The sequence below is a fragment of the Mytilus californianus genome, unplaced genomic scaffold (genome assembly GCF_021869535.1).
Source record: "Mytilus californianus isolate M0D057914Y unplaced genomic scaffold, xbMytCali1.0.p SCAF_4, whole genome shotgun sequence".
Lineage (NCBI taxonomy): Eukaryota > Metazoa > Mollusca > Bivalvia > Mytilida > Mytilidae > Mytilus > Mytilus californianus.
Window position 1 is genome coordinate 38,195,712 of NW_026262690.1, and position 18,567 is coordinate 38,214,278.

At 31.9% G+C, this 18,567-nt stretch overlaps 1 protein-coding gene across 1 annotated transcript in view; it reads left to right on the forward strand.

Moving 5' to 3' along the window:
- Window positions 1-18,567, forward strand: part of LOC127698269 (kelch-like protein 9) — a 50,804-nt gene that overhangs the window by 5,578 nt on the left and 26,659 nt on the right. The window contains exon 3 of the mRNA XM_052201657.1: window positions 16,468-16,576. Within this exon, the coding sequence (XP_052057617.1) occupies window positions 16,551-16,576 (26 nt within the window). The 5' untranslated portion in view covers window positions 16,468-16,550. The remainder of the gene's footprint in view (window positions 1-16,467; window positions 16,577-18,567) is intronic.

Genomic DNA, 18,567 nt, shown 5'->3' on the forward strand with positions numbered 1-18,567 from the left:
TAATAAATAGCGATGTGTAAATACACAGCCTCTGTTGTAATTACGTTACGTTCGTCAAATGTGAAATTTGAGTATTATACCAGTGCTATTCATTGGGAATGTATTTCTATGCAGTCCTTGTTGTAATAAATCAACTTTCGTCAAATGTGAAATTTTAGAAATGTACCAGTTCATATCGCACATTACTATTTTTGTTAGAAGCATATCTATGCAGTCTCTGTTGTAAATACCTAACCTACGTCATTTTTGAAATTTTAGAATTGTACAAGCGTTATTCGGTTTTAATTGTATAAATTTAAAGATTTTTATAGTTAAATCAGAATAGATTGATATGATTCATTTTACATCATAATCATATACTGATGAAGGATATCTGCTATCTGAAATATTTATAGATACGTACATTTAATGTTTTCTTTTTTTTTAATATTGGTGTTGTTTTGTACACTTTTTAGGCGTTTATCTATATATTTATACATATATATATATATTTCATTTGCTTGATAACTTCTTGGATTTCATTTGTCAAGGGTTTTTCCTGTTCAAGAATTGTTGCTGTAAACGTAGTTTTCTTTTGTTGTATGCAGCGATGCGTCTCAAATCCATCCTCGTTCATATGATCTATTTGTTTTAAAAATGCAGTCGTACTTCTCATGCTTATGTTTCAAACCTTGTCTTGTTCCTTACTATTATATTAAGAGCATTTCGTTTATCTTGGTATATACTCTCGTACTCTCGTAAGATGTTTACCACGCGTTTTTTACATCTACTTTCCGTTTTGAATGTCTTAGCATATACTCTCGAAAGGTGTTCAACACGCGTTTTTTCGTTTACTTTTTTATTTGGAATGTCTCTGTATGCACTTTTGTAATGTGTTTACCACATGTTTTTATATCCCCCACCTTAAATATGGTCTGTATTGCAATCATCTCGTCCGTTCGTCCGTCCGTCTGTTAGTCAGCCCAACAAATATTTTCGTCGCACTTTTCTCAGGAACCACTGAATAGCATGACTTCATATTTGGTAAGCACCTTAACAGTGTTAAGTCCTAACGTGTGAGTACATTTCAGATCTGCCAGACATTTACTTCCTATTTCCCACAACTTTAAGTATTTCAATATGTTGAATGAACTTTAAAACTTTTCGTCAATAATTTATCTCGTACTACTGAACATAATGACTACATATTTGGTCATCAGCTTCATAGCGATGAGTTGTAATGTGTTAGCGCTTTTTAGATCACTGGGACACCTATTTCCTGTTTGTCGATACTTTGAATTTTTCAACATGTTGAATGAAAACAAATATTTTCGTCACACTTTTAGAAAAAAATAATTGAGACAAAATATCAATCGCTACATATCCAATGGATTTAGTTTATTTCACAAATCTGACCAGTAGCTTGACAAGGATGAGTTGTAACGTGTGAGCGGGTTTTTTTTTATCTGTCGGACACCTACTTCCTGTTTTCCAATACTTTGAATTACGAATAATTTACAAGTAACTTAGCTTGTTGCTGTTTGTTGTTTCGTTTACTTTCTGTTTAGAATGTCTTAGTATATACTCTCGTAAGATGTTCACCACGCGTTTTTTTTTCTCAGTCATAAGAGTATCTACACTTATAAAAAAATTTCATTGAAGTCTCATTCGCTCATAAATTGAAATATGAGTTGTTATATTTTTCCTTTACTCATACTCTTCATAAGACTCCCCTTTTCCTGTTTTTAGGGAGTGGTGGGGAGGGTGTTAGTTTGGTTTTTTTCATAATCATTTCTAGTATGCCCGATGGACACTGAACATCCATCCATTCATTCATTATTATAGTAACAACACCTTTGTGGTCATTTATTTCTTTTCAAAATTATCAAGAAGGACTTGAGTTGAAGCTATACATGTGGCTTTGGCGGAGCGATTCGTTTGGTCATTCATTTCAGGTTTCTATTTGTAACAGTATTTTTAAAGGAATTATTGTTCATGTTTGTAAATATTTCAAAGTTTAGTGTAGAATGGAATAAATGTATGTAAAGTGAGCTTAGAAATATCTATCTCAATTTCGGATGTTAATTAACTTATAAATTTAATGGTGTTTTTTTTAGGTTTCACATCAAGATTCGAAATTGAGAGAGACTCGCAGCCCTATCTGAATATGTGCAACTGCTGATAATTAAATAAGTTGTTATATTTTTCCTATACTATCACTCTTCATAAAACTCCCATGTTTCCCTTTTTTTCGGAGGAGATGAAGGGGTAGTTTGTTTTAGGGGGTCATGTTAACTTGCTCGCTGGACAACAATTTATTGGTGATATATATATTCTATTCAAAATTGAGTCGAAGATACGAAGCCTTACAAATTCATTAACATCGTAATATTATATTAATAAAAAATACTTCGAGGAACCTGCGCTATTCACGAAGGACTTGAATTGAAGTTATAATCAGATAGCGTAGAAAGGAATAAATGTATGCAAAGTTAGCATAAAAATATCTATGTGAAGTTCGGATGTTGATCACTAGTACCTTATAAATTAAATATTAATATTTTAAGATTATAGTATTTTGGGGATTCGTGTTATCCTTTTTATGTTTATCACATAAATGAAACTTAATAAAAAAAAATATATAAAGTCAACTACTAGTATATGAACAGATATTTCGACTAGTTTAGACTACTAGTATTTGGATCTTGAATTCAAATGTATTGCCAAACACAAATCTCACAACTCCCTATCTTTAGGTTTCAAAGTATCGAAAAACTTCAGAATCCTATTCCTTAGATAAAATAATCAAAGTACTGAAGTACTGATCATCGGATGACCGCAAGTTCTTGTGGATGGTCACAAGCACTTGTCTCAGAAAGTAAATCACATCTCTATACCTGAAAGTGAGGTTAATGTACAGAGATATATTTTTTTCTGAGACAAGTTCGTGCGTGGATGATGAATAAATGACAGGGAATTCAACATCACCGTAATAACTATAATATTGTAGTAATATTATATTAATATTTGTATATAACAGTTACGTGTATATATAATTTTCATCCATTTGTATATCATTCTATTCTACTATTCTAATAATAGTGCAGTGCAAATGCATGGTGGACACTCTTCTGTAATAATTTGATTTTTCTAATAGATTGGATTTGAGCAGGAACTCATATATTCCCACAAAACGTTCTTGAGATATTCTTCCGCATGCGTTAACACAATTTTTCTGTACGTGTGCATAGATATTAATGATTTTTTACTTATATATATATTTCTAACGACAAAACATTTTCACATTATTAATTTATGATCTAAAAACAATATTTTTATGAGTATTCATTGAAGAAAATGAATTTATAACAAGCGATAAGGAATGTTATTTTGCACTCGATAATGTCCGCGAATTTATAGATCGGTTACCAGTCAAAAACGAAAGTTACGTAAGTAGAAATCTCTGTGGCAACAATACATTGGAATGCCCTCAAGGTCATCGCGATGTAAAAATCTAAAATCTTGTCGAAAGGGGTTGGGTTATTTCCCCTGAATTTTTTTTCCATCCAGAGCCATTTCCAAAAAGACATCCGTATTTTTACTCAAATTCAAAATGACTGCTTTGTATGTGCACATTGGTGGACGTTCTACCAACATTGTGGCGTATTTTCTTTCAGGTGGTGTTCCATATGATATATAGAGTTAAGGGATCTTGAAAAATATACGCCTAAACATTTATATTCATTAACTTCTTCAATGAAATCATTCCCTCTGTACTATTTTTAATTTAAGTCTTTCTTTCTACCCGTAACCAAAACCTTCGACTTTGATGAATTAAACTTTAAGCTCCCGGCATTTTGAAACAAATTTATGAGCTATGTTTAAAAGAGTTTGTACGTCATCTTCCGTGTTTCCTAACAGGAAAATATCATCAACGAAGAGAAGAGAAATATACAACATGTACAATCAGTCTCTCTAATGAAAAATGAGAATTACTGGATAAGGATCCATGATTTCCCTTTTCGTTCGATAAAAAATCAAAACGTAATCAATTTAATTATCAGGGGCCATGTTAATGAAAGTCTACTAGGATTTGTCCTAAGATATGTCTTAGGACATTATTTGGGATGGTCTTATGACGTGCCTGAGACATGGATGCAAAACAAAGGTATCTTACGACAGTCCCAACTACGATTGTCCTAGGCCCATCCAACACATTTATCTAATTAATTAAAATATGTAGAGAATTGAATGACATATATTTTTAATGTATTTCAGTATATATGTAAAGGGCGGGAGGTTGCATATTTTATGAGAAAAAAATAAAGCACAAAATAAAGTTTTAACGTACTACTAATAGATACATTATTATATACTATTGAAAATGATTAATTTCATATACAACAACTAAACTAAATTGTCACAAAACTTTGTTAGAATCTATTATCGTCCTGCAATTTAAGATATATAAACTAGTTATGTCCTTAGGTCCACTCCATTTCATCACATGTATTGAATCAGCCTTAGTAAGAAAAGAAGTCCGAATTTTTCTGAAACCGAAATAAAAATGTTTTTTCGTATTTTAATTTATGTTGTACCATTTGGTCAGGTGCAAAAAAACTTGCTTAAATTGATAGAATTTTAAAGCTTCAAAAAGGAGCAGCACAAATTATTTTAAATGAGCGTAATACTATATATATGACATCGTCACGCATACTTTTTGGAGAGCTGCGATGGATGCCCATTTCAGATTATTTTGTATGTATAACAGCAATTTTAGTTCTTAAGTGACTCCGGAATGTCTCAATGTATTTAGATATGTGCATCAGGATAGTTCTAGAACAACCAGACAAAGTACTTGTAATATGCTTTGTTCCAAAAACCTAAAACTAAATACTATAAACGCTCCTTGTTTATATCTGGAAGTATTTAATAATCAATGTGTCTACAAATTTAAAAACAATGTAACACAATTGAATATTTAAAAAAAACACATATTGAAGAAGATTTTGTTTAATTCTAATAAAAGAATATATAATAGTTTAACATTTTTTGGGGGTATTTTTATTATTGAATTAGATTCTTTATGTTGTAATATATTTATATAATGCAGGGGCCTGTTTTTCGAAATTATCGTATGACTAAGATATGTCTTACGATGATCTTATGATATGTCATATAGTCGTAAGATATGTTTTCGAAAGTGTCCCAAGTTACGATATGTCATAACTTGTATTGTAAACTTAATACACCTCGCGACATGACTTGTGATTATCATGAAAGGTACGTCATCTTTTCAACTTTTCTAAGGTGATTAGTGTCATTTACTGCATTTGTTTTTGCACATGCAGCTTTCCATACTATCTTTTTGGCACTGTTTGTTGATGTGTTGCTGAATCTGCTAAATGGTAAATATTTATTCTACTCCACTCCGTCAATTAAAATTTGAATCTCATGTGACGTAAAAATTGGACTCTTTTCTTACTTGTGATTATGTTTAATAAATTTATATATATATTTTCCTAACATATATATTAGTTCTTTCTTTTTATAGTAGTTAGTAAACGTATTTGCACGGGCATTTTGTTAACCGGGTAGTCGATGTACCAAATCTTAAAAGTATTCACGATCAAATAACACTTCATGGGGCCAGTTTCACAAAGCTGTCTTAGGACTAAGATATGTCTTAGGATGGTCTTACGACATATCTTAGTCCTAAGTGGGTTTCACAAAGTGGTCCTAATTTAGGACATCTCTTAAAGTTGGTCATAAAGTTAGGACTACACGAGAGGTGTCTTATGATGGTCTTCTTCTTCTTCCAAATACTGCCCACATTCAACATGATGAATATTCTGGCAAGTTATGTTATTATTATTTGATTATCTAATCTCCTTGTTCTACTCGAAACAAAATCTTTATAGGTTGGGGGATTATCAACAATGATTTATCAACAATGAACATTCGATTTATTTATATCAAAAATGCACGATTTTATCCTTTAACCTTTTTATAACCGATACAGTGAAAACTTGAATTCAACTCACTTGTACAAAATCAAATAATCATCAGCTTATTGTTTTTTTTTCTCAAATTTTTATTTGAATTTTTATATGCATATTGGTGTATTATTAATAGATTATTTATATAAATTAAACTAATGCTTTATATTAATTTTACGAAATATCTAATTCTGGAATATTAATCAATACGTTAAGTAATTTATTGGAAACACATAATACATTTACATGAATTTTTCCATGAATCCATGTTAATATTTAAAAATTTAAAGAACTTGCGACAGGTTTAGGATATCTTAGCTAAGATCATCCTAAGACAGCTTCGAGGCGTGGTCTGAGATATGTCCTAGGATAGTCATAAGAGGATCATAAGACATGTCCTAAGATATATCTTATGACAGGTCTTAGGATAGCTTCGTGAAATCGGCCCCTGTATAATAATACATGAACGCGAAGTTCTAAAATTTGATTATATATATATTCGGTGAGGGAAGAACTAAAATTTGCTTCCGCAAATTTGCAGATTCAACATTGTTGTGCTGATATTTAGAGTAATTATGAATATAATATGTGTTTTCAGCCGTGTATCACTTTCACTGGTGATCCAATGGATGGATCTGTCCTAGAGTTGTCACTTGTTTAGACGTATTTCTGTGACTGCATCATACGATCCTTTCGTACAGATAACTTAGCTAATCTGCAATCAATTCCATCTTCATGCTTAATATATCATGTACTGTATTACAACTCTAGATTCTACTGACGATGAAAGGTAACACTATGCTACCGAAAGCTGAATTTTTAGTTCAGTCTAGGTGGCCAAGTGGTCTAGAGCGCTGGGCACAGTGCAGGCGGTGTTGTCTCGATATCCCAATAGCATGAGTTCTAATCCCGGCGAGGGAGGACTAAAATTTGCTTCCCCAAATTTGCAGATTTAACATTGTTGTACTGATATTTAGAGTAATTATGTTTATATCTGTACAGAGTAAATTTAAACAATTGTCAAGTCAGATTTGAATTCCTTTTCATATATTATTTCATATTCATTATAATGAAAAAAAATAAATATTCGTTAATAATATTATTTTTTAAGTTAATATGTTTATCCCTTTTTAATTATTTATTCAAAATAAAAGAAAATATGTTAAGTTATGACAGTCATAAGAGCATCATAGGTATGACTATCATATGACTGCTTTGATTTACATCCTATGACATATATGATAGTCATAAGATGGTCATAAAATTTGTCCTAAGATATATCTTATGACATATCTTAGGATACTTTCGAAAACCAGGCCCCAGGACCTTAATGTAAACTACTCTTTGGACTAAATATGCTAGCTTGTTGAAATAAAGGAATTTCTTATTAGAAATATGATTAAATTCTGCTTGCCTAAGTAAATAAGCATTGGGGATTTTTATTCAGCAAGCTATCAAATGTGGCGACGAATAATAGTGAGGAGAAGACATAGATAGTATCTATACACAACGATAAATTCTTCAAATACAGACTGAAGGTCATATCTGTTGTTTTTATTTCGACTGAGGACATCGTAATTTTTAGGACTATTCTAAGACCAACCTGAGACACATGTGTATACATCCTAACTTTAGGTTCAATTTTAATGACATATCATATCTTATGAGACTTTCGTTATACTACGGACTTAGACGTGTCCTGAGACCATCCTAAGACACGTCCTAGTCCTAAGATAGTTCTGTTGACACGGCCCCAAGCGAACTAACTTATTTGCGCGGATGATCTAACATAAAAATGTTGGCCTTAGGCCTGTTCATCGAAGCGCTCTAAGGACTAGGACATGTCCTAAGATCATCTTAGGACGTATTTTAGTCCTAAGTAGGTTTATCAAACATGTCGTAACTTAGGAAAAGTCATAGGAATCGTCCTAACTTTAGGACACCTATTTAGGTGTCTTAAGATGGTCTTAGGATGGTCCTAACTTTAAGATATATTTTATGATGGTTAACAACACGACCGCCACCTATATATGTTTATTTATAGGGAGCAGTATTAATAATTTATGTAGCAATATACCACTTAGGGACTATAATAGTCCACTGAATTATTTGGGTGACATTGATATTATACGCAAGTATAGATTATCACGTCCGTAACACATGCGCTTAGGAAATGGATCCCCCTTTTTCATTTTGGGAGGGGGTGTATTTTAATTTTTACAAAGTAAATATTATACAATTACTGTCTTTTGATGAGGTAAATGTGTGGTTTTATTGACTTTTGAAAAACTGATATTCACTGAGGCCAACGGCCGAAGTGAATGTCACTAGGTTTTTCAAAAGTCAATTAAACCACATATTTACCGAAACAAAAGACAGTAATTGTTTTATTCCATGTTCCGAGCGAGAAAAATATGTATACAATAACAGTTATTTACCAAAACCAACTAAACGTCAAACATTGTATCGTTATTATACATGCACGTAAAAGCACGCGACGTTTTGCGCGGTGAATATACTTTTTCCGCAGGTGAATATGCTTATTTATTCAAAATCCCATTCATATAGAAAAACCTACTTTTCCTCGTGGAAAATAAGAATAGAGGGCGTCACATATGAATAGAATATGTAATTAAATAATTTATGTACTCCGTATTTATATGAAAGATGCACGAGATTTGTCTTTGAACTCTGTAAAGTTAGAAACCGTGACGCTTCGAATAAAACTCACTCAAAAATATATAATGATCGTTACCGATTATCGTTTATTAGCTTTCACTATCTACAAATATTTTTTTCGATTATTATATAAAAGTTGGGGTTTTTTTTGTTCCATAAAGTTTGAATTGAATGTCCAATTATTAGACAAATATTATTAAATATCTTTATAATAATACTAATAATGTTTCTAATTTTTAATCTTATAATTAGTTACTACTGGTGAAATTCGATGCATTCTTAAACATTTAGAATTTTAAAATTCTATTTTTTTTTTGTCTTTTCGCTAACACATAGGACAGCGGTTAGGACATCCTAGCTAGGATAGTCCTAAGATAGCTTCGATGTGCATGCCGAGACATGCCTTAAGTCGGTCCTAACATTATCCTTATTTATTCCTAAGATATAGGTCTTAGGACAAATTCTAAGACAGCTTCGATAAACAGGCCCCTGAGTATTTCAAATTTAATCAGACTGACCCGTGTGACTGTAAATCTTTTGTGTCTGTACTAAGTCATGCTCTGTTTGTACGTCATATTTTCGGAGGATTCAGTTTTTGGCGAGGTATGTCGTACTGTCCAATACTCTTGGTAATTTCTGTTAACATTTTTATGTATTATTAATTTAGGGAAAATAAGTTGACGCTCTCCTTTCGAGTTTTGTAAATTTTACTCTTAATACCATTTTTTATCACTCTCCCTTTGCTTGTTTGTTCAAGATGAAATGTTACTGTCTCTATAAACCAATATTAATTGTGTATGTTTTGCCTGGTTTGCAAAAAATGAATAATTTACAAAGAAATATTTTGATACACTTTTTGTATCATAAAGGTTTGAACATTCATATCGTAATTTATCGGTATTATCAGCGATAATTTGTCTGAAATTAAGCGAAGGAAGTTAAGTAGTATTGGCTATTGATATAGCAAAAAGCGTCAATTAATATTCTATTCGTTCAAATATTGTTTAAATAATAGTACTCTGATCCTTTTTTTTATCTTTTGAAGTCTTTTAGGTCTTACGGTTACCTTGTTTCTCTATGATATTTAGAATATAAAAAACTGGTACATTCTTAAGAGGGAACACGTGTGAAATATTTATATATGCACGCGTTTATTGCACAGTTCATAATATTTCAACCAGTGCTTCCTCTTTAGAATGGTTCCAGTTTCTTTTATTTCAAATGTTTTATTTTTATTTTGCATTGTAACAGCGATATTCAAGTACTGACGATTACAATTTATAACTTACAATGCAAACATTAGGTGGACTTAGTTTTAGAGATTTTTCAGAATGGAAAAAAAATACTAGTGATCATATAAACATCAGTAACTATCCAACAAAAAATCCTATTTTCCTACGAAATTTCGAGATATTCATTTATCAAACTAAAGTAACTTACAAATTTAAATCAGAGTAATTTTATTGGTCAGGTTTTTTTCCTTTTGACTATAAAACTCGGCAAAGACAAGGCACGACGTCCTCCCCACACCTTCCTGAAATATCCACCAGGTCATGCTTCAAAAATTGATCATATTTCTGTCTGCCTCAGAAATTTTCACCAAATTTCTTAAGTATACATATGACAACTTTTTGTGACTTGTATTTTGCACATCAATATTTAAACCCTTAAGGGTAACAGGAAATGATCTTGGAAATATTATCTCGGGAAATACAAGTATAAATATATGTAGACGCAACAGTAAATTCGGTTCAGTAGTTAAATGTGCCCCTGACATTATTTCCTAGTAAGTAAATCCATGATCATATTTTCCCCTAGAAAAATAAATGCCAGGATAAATTTTCCTCGGAAAATGAGTCCATATAGTTAGTAAAATATGTCTGGCACTTATTTTCTTAGGAAAACTGACTAGATACTTCATTTTCTTGCAAAATTCAGAAAATGGACTAGTTTACCTAGGAAGAAAGTTTGGTAACCTGTGTACCTACAGGAATTATAGTTAGAATAATGTTAACTGTTAAAAAAACTAAGTTTTCATAAAAATAAAAGTCAATGTAATTGAATTTACAACATGATAATTATGCAATATTTCTTAAAAATCCTTCATATTATTCCAAATCTGATTGACTCGTGTTTGCTAAACATCTAGTGAAAATTATGTCATGTACATTTAGAACGATTTTTACATTTATATCAAAATACCTCTGAAAAACTAACTTAAAGATATAGAAATAATTGAAGAGTCAAGTTTCTTATTTATAAAAGTCTATTTTGTCAGGAATATATAAGTCCATTCAAAATTTAACTTCTGATACAATCCTTTCTATTATTTTAAATTTGAATAATGAATATTTGAATAGTAAAATTTCCTAAAAACATGATAAAATGCCCTGTTATTACTTTTGCAAGGAAAATAACTTCGGCATGTTCGGTGTAATTATTGAAGAAATAAACGTATTTGCAGAAAAAAATAAGGAATAATGTGCACATAATAAAAATATCCAAACATAATACTAAAATATTCCACTGTTTACATCTTAACTATTTTCTTTCAGAACAAAGAGTTTTCCTAGTAAAATTGAGGACATGGACATTTTTGCTAAGGGAAAATAAATCTATTGACTTTTTTCATTTAACACTGACTAAAATACTAGCAAATTATGTAACCATTGAGTTTATATTTTAATACAAACAATTTGTATCCGCCAAGACACATTTAAGCAGGACTAATTTATCACTGTCACCCAAGATAAAACAGAGCAAATCAAGTTTACGTGATTTACGTGATCTTTTTCCTTATTCATAATTGATACAGTCAAATCCAAAACTCATCGAGGGGGCAATGTAATGGTCTTTTCAAAATCGACTTTGGCTTAGAAAAATATTTGATAAGACTCTCAATTGCAGATCGTAAAAATATTACTAAACTGCGATGCTGCAACCTTAAAATCCCATTAGAAAAGGGAAGATGGAATGGAATTCCTAGAGATGAAAGACAGTGTCATCTCTGCTCCTTGTCAATTGGGAATGAATTTCACTATCTATTTGAGTGCCAGTCTGTTATTGTTAAAAATATAAAAAATAAGCATATTTCAGAATATTACCACATGTATCCATGTGTCGAGAAATAGCAATATTAAAGTTATGAAGAACTTATCACTTGTCATTAACAAATTAGTTAAACTATTGTAATTACACTCAAGTCTCATTTATATAATTATGTTAACATTGTTCTGTAGCAACCTTGAATATGATTATGTACTTGGCCTCTTGTTACACATGTCTGAGTGTTTCAAAATAAAGTGTTGTTGTAGTTGATATATAATCCACAGCCATACGGTTCGTAAAGGTCAAACAATTGTCTAGAAAAATGACCTGTTATAGCTTCTGAAGGCCACAAAGTTCCGGATCAATCTTTGTACAGATGTTTTTAATGTGTCAAACTATTTTCTTAAACACTTCACGTATTATGCATGCACGTTCGGAAACTATTTGAGAAAAAAAATGTTTAGAATATCAATGCTTAAATTTTCACAAGTCATCAATTTTGTCTCAATTGAAAACAAATTTTTCATATTTTTTTTCAATTCAATGTGTTTAAACTTAGACATAGGACAGTCAGTGACAAGCACTGCCACCTATGTCTACTCAAAATTACTAACAGAGTGTAAATCTAAAGTAGAACTTGCTGTTTTAGGGGTTTCTGTCAAAATATATTTTTACTTCTTGTCAATTGAATTTCTGTGAGGTTGAAATGATCTTGTTTAAATTTCGAAAGGATGGAGAAAGCAGAAAAGAACAATAGAAAAATAAACAGACGTGGCGTGATAACTAATAAACCAACAATATATACGTATATACATAAGACAAAAAGAGAATAGAATGAATATCTAAATATCTAAAAATGGATTTCTCTCAATAAATGACAATAAATAAGAAGAAACAGATGATCTAATAAATATTATGTAATTTGTAAATATCTTGTCTACCTTCCTTTATTCAAATCAAATTTCATTTTGTAGCTGAAATTAAAAGGCGGGATTGTTAAGTTCAAAAGTTCATTTCTATGACAGAAGGCTTGGTAGCAAGAGCTTTATTAACAATTTAAATAATTTGCATTAAATCTTTTTGTAAGCTTCCCACATATTGCTTCAAGAAATTTGTGGTTTTCAAGGTGCAGTAAAATTCTTATTATAAACATGTTGCTGAATGTTTTGTACTAATTGTGACATACCCCCGTCTTGAAAGGTTCCCTAGGGTATAGGTTCTGACTTAAGGTAATCACACGTATGCATACATGTAATAGACTTGTTTTCATGCTTGTAATTTCACCTTGAAGCTCTTTCGAATCCATTCAATTAATTTTTAAAGCTATATGCTTATTTTTTAAACTCCTGCCATGAAAAATTCAGCCCTTTTTATTCCTATTTATTAGTTAAATTAGTTTGATCGAGGTAAGTGCGATGTCTTAAAGTTCGGATTTCTTACATAAATCACAAATACTCAATTAGTGGATATATGTATTTTTTAATCATTGTTATTTTATTTGGGCTTTTTTTTTCCGTATTTTCTGTTTAAACTACGACGGATAGATGGGTAGTGGTTCAAAGAGAGATTCTCAAATCACAAAGGTTCTTGTTCGCCAATTTCTCAAAGACACATTAGGATTGGATGAAGACACATCTGTCCATCGCTAACCGGCGTCTGGAGAACCTGGCAAAAGAAACGTCATGTTCAGATTGTCGAGCTTTACTGATCGAGATGACCTTCTAGGTACTGCAACAAAGCTTGAACCAGGATCCGGATCCGGGTTCGGCAGTGTGGAACCAGACCTACCACCGCAACTCGAAATACTACGTGGAAACTTACTAAACCTTTCGTTATTCTGGTGGTGTCTTTCCTAGTCGACCAAAGGCATGTACATAGGAAATTACCTAAAACATTAGTTTACATCCTTGTACTGGGGTCTCTGGTGGATAGTTGTTTCTTTGGTTACCATACTTCCCACAGTCTCCTTTATATTGTGGCTGAATTGCTTGCAAAAAAGGCCGCTTATAGTATGGAGATGTCTGGCGGAAAAAATAGGTGTAATCTACAGTTTTCAATCCATATCCTTGCTACTTCACAGAAAGATTGTACATATATTGAAGTTGTACACCTGCTATAATACATATAGAACTATTTGAGAGATGACCTTTTGATATTTAAAAAAAATAAAATTGGGGGAAAAAGGGGGTTGGGGGTCGGGGTTTAGAAGAGGAATATTTTTTTATTGACTATTCATTTTCGTTTTGTGCTACAGATGCTTATTTTTTCCGCCGCTTTTGTCACGCGAAAAGTTATTTGCACTTTTTGCACGCGATTGATTTCACCATTTTGTGTTGCAGAATATTTATAATTTCAGCTCTTTTAAAAAGATGTACTCAAGTCAGGTTTATGATTTTTTGTCAGATGTTCGGACTTCTTGGGTTATTCCTACGATACAGGGTAAAATATTTTGCCCCATATCAACCACTTTTCTTTTCATAGAAGACTTCAATAGCTCATGAAAAGGTCATTACCAAAATTTAAGCAGATTCTAGATTTGTTTTCTTACGATTTGAGACCAAAATAATGTCAATGATAAAATATAAGGTAAAAGTCCGAGTCGGCCTTTTCTCGCCATTTTAAAAAAATCAAATATCGCAAAATGGAGTTCCATAACCTATCAATATTTTTAGCTTATCTTTTTCCTTTACTTATGTTCTTCTGACTTATAGAATCAATTTTAAATTCTAGATTTGTTTAATTTCACCTAACTTCATCATTACAAGGCCAGGATATTCATTTTCAAAATCCTCCCGCCTCCCCCAGAAAATCAATTGGTCGTCCCCATACCATGTGTGTCCTCAATCAACAAAAATTTGGTTCCCACGAAACTTTGCCCAAGACAGGATAAAAATGAAATATTAGTCCCCCTCCATTTTCTCAGGCTTGGAAGCTAGTAATGATACAGCAAATTTTCATAAATTTTTTTTTTATGTTATCATGCTAGAATGAATTGTAATTCGAGTTATTCGTTATGTTCAAATTCACCGGCAAGAGACTACCTATTAGCAGTCTCAGAATTTCAAAATCTCACCTCATTATAAATGGAATTTAGTATTTTATCATTTTATCATGTTCCAAATCCGTTTTTAATTGTTTTGGGTAATTTTCTTGTGTCATTTAGAAAAATAAATGTCTTCAATAATTATCCAGATTTTGTTGTGAAATAAAGCAGGATCAAATATTTTTATAAAATAGATTTGTGTCAAATCTTTTTATCCATGTTTTATTTTTAACTTTAGTCTTGGACTCTTTCCAGATAAAATACACTTAGGCAAGAGACATATGATACAAAAATCACTTTTTCCTACAAGATTTATCGCTTTCTTTTTTATTTTTTTTTTCTTAGTAGAAAATTAGTCCATCTTCTGGAGTACCAAAGATATAACTGTGATACAATAAGCAAAGGAATTGAAAATAGATTTTCAGTTAACGAACTTCTTATGCATGTGCGGGACAATTTTAATACTTCACACTAAACCGTAGATTTATGGTCAATAAAAGCAAGCAGTATGTCCATACAAAAACCCAACACCAAACACACGGAATGTACAGTTTCCTACAAGTAAAAAGTTTACATTTGTGTAAAAGTCGAAAAATGATTATCATTTGTAACTTTCTTTTGAGGTAGAGATTTACCGAAATGTTTGGTTATGTGTTCTAGTATCTGTGGGAATAAGGATTAGCGACGGAATTTCAATGAGTTCATGGATGGCTTTATAGAACATAATCAGTCTGGCTCTGGGGCGGCGCTATGCAAGTGAGGGTCATTTAAGACTGTTTATCGTGGTTGTAACACTACTCAGTATAGTGGTATGGTAGTTGTTAATACATAACGGAAAGCACGTCTCTATACCATTTTTATATAAAAATAAGGAGATGTGTTATGATTGCTAATGAGACAACTATCCACCACAGTTCAAATGAAGTGAATGTAAGCCATTATAGGCAACCGTACGGCCTTCAACAATAAGAAAAACCCATACCGTATAATCGGCTATAAAAGGCGACATGAAAAATATGAAACAATTGAATTTAGAAAACTAGCTCTAGTTTGTTTGTGGATTCGGTAAGCTACAGCTGCTGTACTGAAATTGTGGTCTCAATATGGATTGATATGCACTTGATTTGATGTTGGCGATTGATATTGTTAGGTTTTCCTGCATGACTTTAATATATTACTAGTATATTCTTGATATGAAATTGTCGTGTAGGGTTAACTTACATCAGGATATTTTGTGTGATTAATATGTTCTAAAATATGTTAATATAGGATGTAATTGTGCTTAAATGGCTTTTCCCGTATGTGTTGGTGAGACGAGCCAATCACACGGCCACCCATTTAGTAGCCGCATCAAGATCTGCTTGTAGTTCTTTTCTATCTTGTTGGCATGTCATGGCCATTTGCCATGGTACTTCAGAAAGTTCACAAGCAAAAACAAAAACAAAAACACGCGCACACATCTTTAGTTTAAGCGTCTCAGTATCAAGGAATTCAGTGTCCTCTATCATTTTTTTTTTGCACTTTGAGTCTGTTTGTTTCTAGAAAGTAACCTGTACTGTACAAAAAATATTTCGCAGAAAATCTATCGTAACGCCATTGGTTTTTATTTACTGATCTATACGTTGAATTATTGAATATGAAATTTTTAAGGAAATGTATCACATTTTTATTTATAAAATATCTATCATAGAACAAATTTTACAACATTTTTTATTACAGATCGGTCCAAAAGTAGGGAAAAGGAATGTCACTCTCCAGTACCGGAAGGTAAGAAAGGCACTTTCATGTTTTGAAAATGGAGAATGTGTGATCGACCGGCTTCGTCAAGGTTAGGTAATACCCGAATATTGAACAAAGTATTTAAAGTTTGATGACAAAAATAAACTATTATACGTATGATATCTAAATTTTCAACTGTTCAACAAAGAGTATGACTGACATGTCCTAATATTGTGTATGGATCGAGTTTTAGGCCTAGCCACGATGACCTATTTTTTTCGAATAACATGTCTGGGTGTCTGTATTTCTATAAATGGAAAATGTCACAACACTAATTCAGTATATATTCTATAATTAATGTAAATCGTAATAGAATTCCTTTGTTGTCTATCCCCCAATCTACCGATCGTATTAAATACCGCGAAATTATGAACCAGATACAATTTGTACTCAGCCACCCACGTGATAAGTAACCTATATATCTGTAATCAGCTGATGTCGGAATGTCATTTATTTACTGCACATGCCCAGTAACAATTATTTTGCCCCACATTTGTATTTGTAAACAAATGTTTATATATTTGAACACTTCATCAGTGTATGCTGTGGAGAAATAAAGTTTTCTTTGAGGTTAGTGAAGTTTATTTACAAGTATTAAATCATACATTGATAGGGTGGACATCAAAATTAGTGTTACAGTAATTTTGTTAAAATTAAAACATCTAACTCACAAATTGTATCATGTTGTACAGGAGATGGGATAACCTTTCTATAGAAAAAAAACATAATACCAGGAATGACTTGATTATTTTCCACAAATTTCTAAAATTTATTTGTTGTAAAAGTAATTACAAATGTATAAATATTTTATTTAGTTTAGAGAGTTTAGAGAGTTTAAAATTGATATCCAAATGAAATAAACTGCATGTTAACAAACCACAATTATATATGAGGTCAGTTGACCACAACCTACTTGGCACTGTGACAAGTGACCGACATTTTACCTTGCCATCATGGGTTGAACATGTGTACCTAAGACTAACATGACTAAGTTGATTGCATACATTGGTAGTAATTGATTTTTTGCGGACAGATTACATGTAATGTTCATGTGTTAACCAATACAAAATATATCTAAAAGAGTGCATCAGACTGAATGCACAAATAAATCAATTTGTCAGGAATATGTGATCTTGAAAAGAACTTTAAGAATAAAAACTTTCTGAGATGAGGCAGTTTCAAATGATGTATAAGTCATTTATCAGTAATTTATTTCAACCTAACAAATGGTAAGCCCTCAGATTCAATGATGTGATCCCATTATTCAGACTCAATGATGCGATCCCATTACTTAGACTATGCTTATTTGTTCAGATCCAGACAAAATGTTATGACTTGTAACCATGGTAACTCCAGATGCCTTTTGTTTTATTTTATTGTGTTCACTGTTGCTGTCTCATTTACTCCTTTACATTTTATATTGCATGGCGTATAATAAGATCCAAAAAGAAATCAAATAGCTTAAATCTGACATCAGTCAATTCTCTATAGGAGTTATTGCCCTTCAATGATGATTTTACCCATTTTGAGGCTTTCGGCTATATCATCTTGGAATTCCAGATACTATAATAGATAAAGAGAAGCAACCTAAAAAGGCAAAAAGATCAGCTACACAAGATCTTGTATGAAGTCACCATAATTAAAATCATCAGTATATCCCTTTTAGGTGTCATTGCCCTTCAATGGTGATTTTACTTATTTTTATACGACCGCAAAAAAATTTTTGTGGTCGTATATTGGTATGACGTTGGCGTCGTCGTCGACGTCCGAAGACACATTGGTTTTCGCACTCTAACTTTAGTTTAAGTGAATGGATCTCTATGAAATTTTACCACAAGGTTTAATACCACAAAAGGAAGGTTGGGATTGATTTTGGGGGTTATGGTACCAACAGTAAAGGAATTAGGGGCCAAAAAGGGGCCAAAAATAAGCATTTTTGTAACTTCCAGACATAACTTGTGTGTTAGTGTATGGATCTCTCTGACATTGTACCACAAGGTTCCATATCACAAAAGGAATGCTGGGATTGATTTTGGGGGT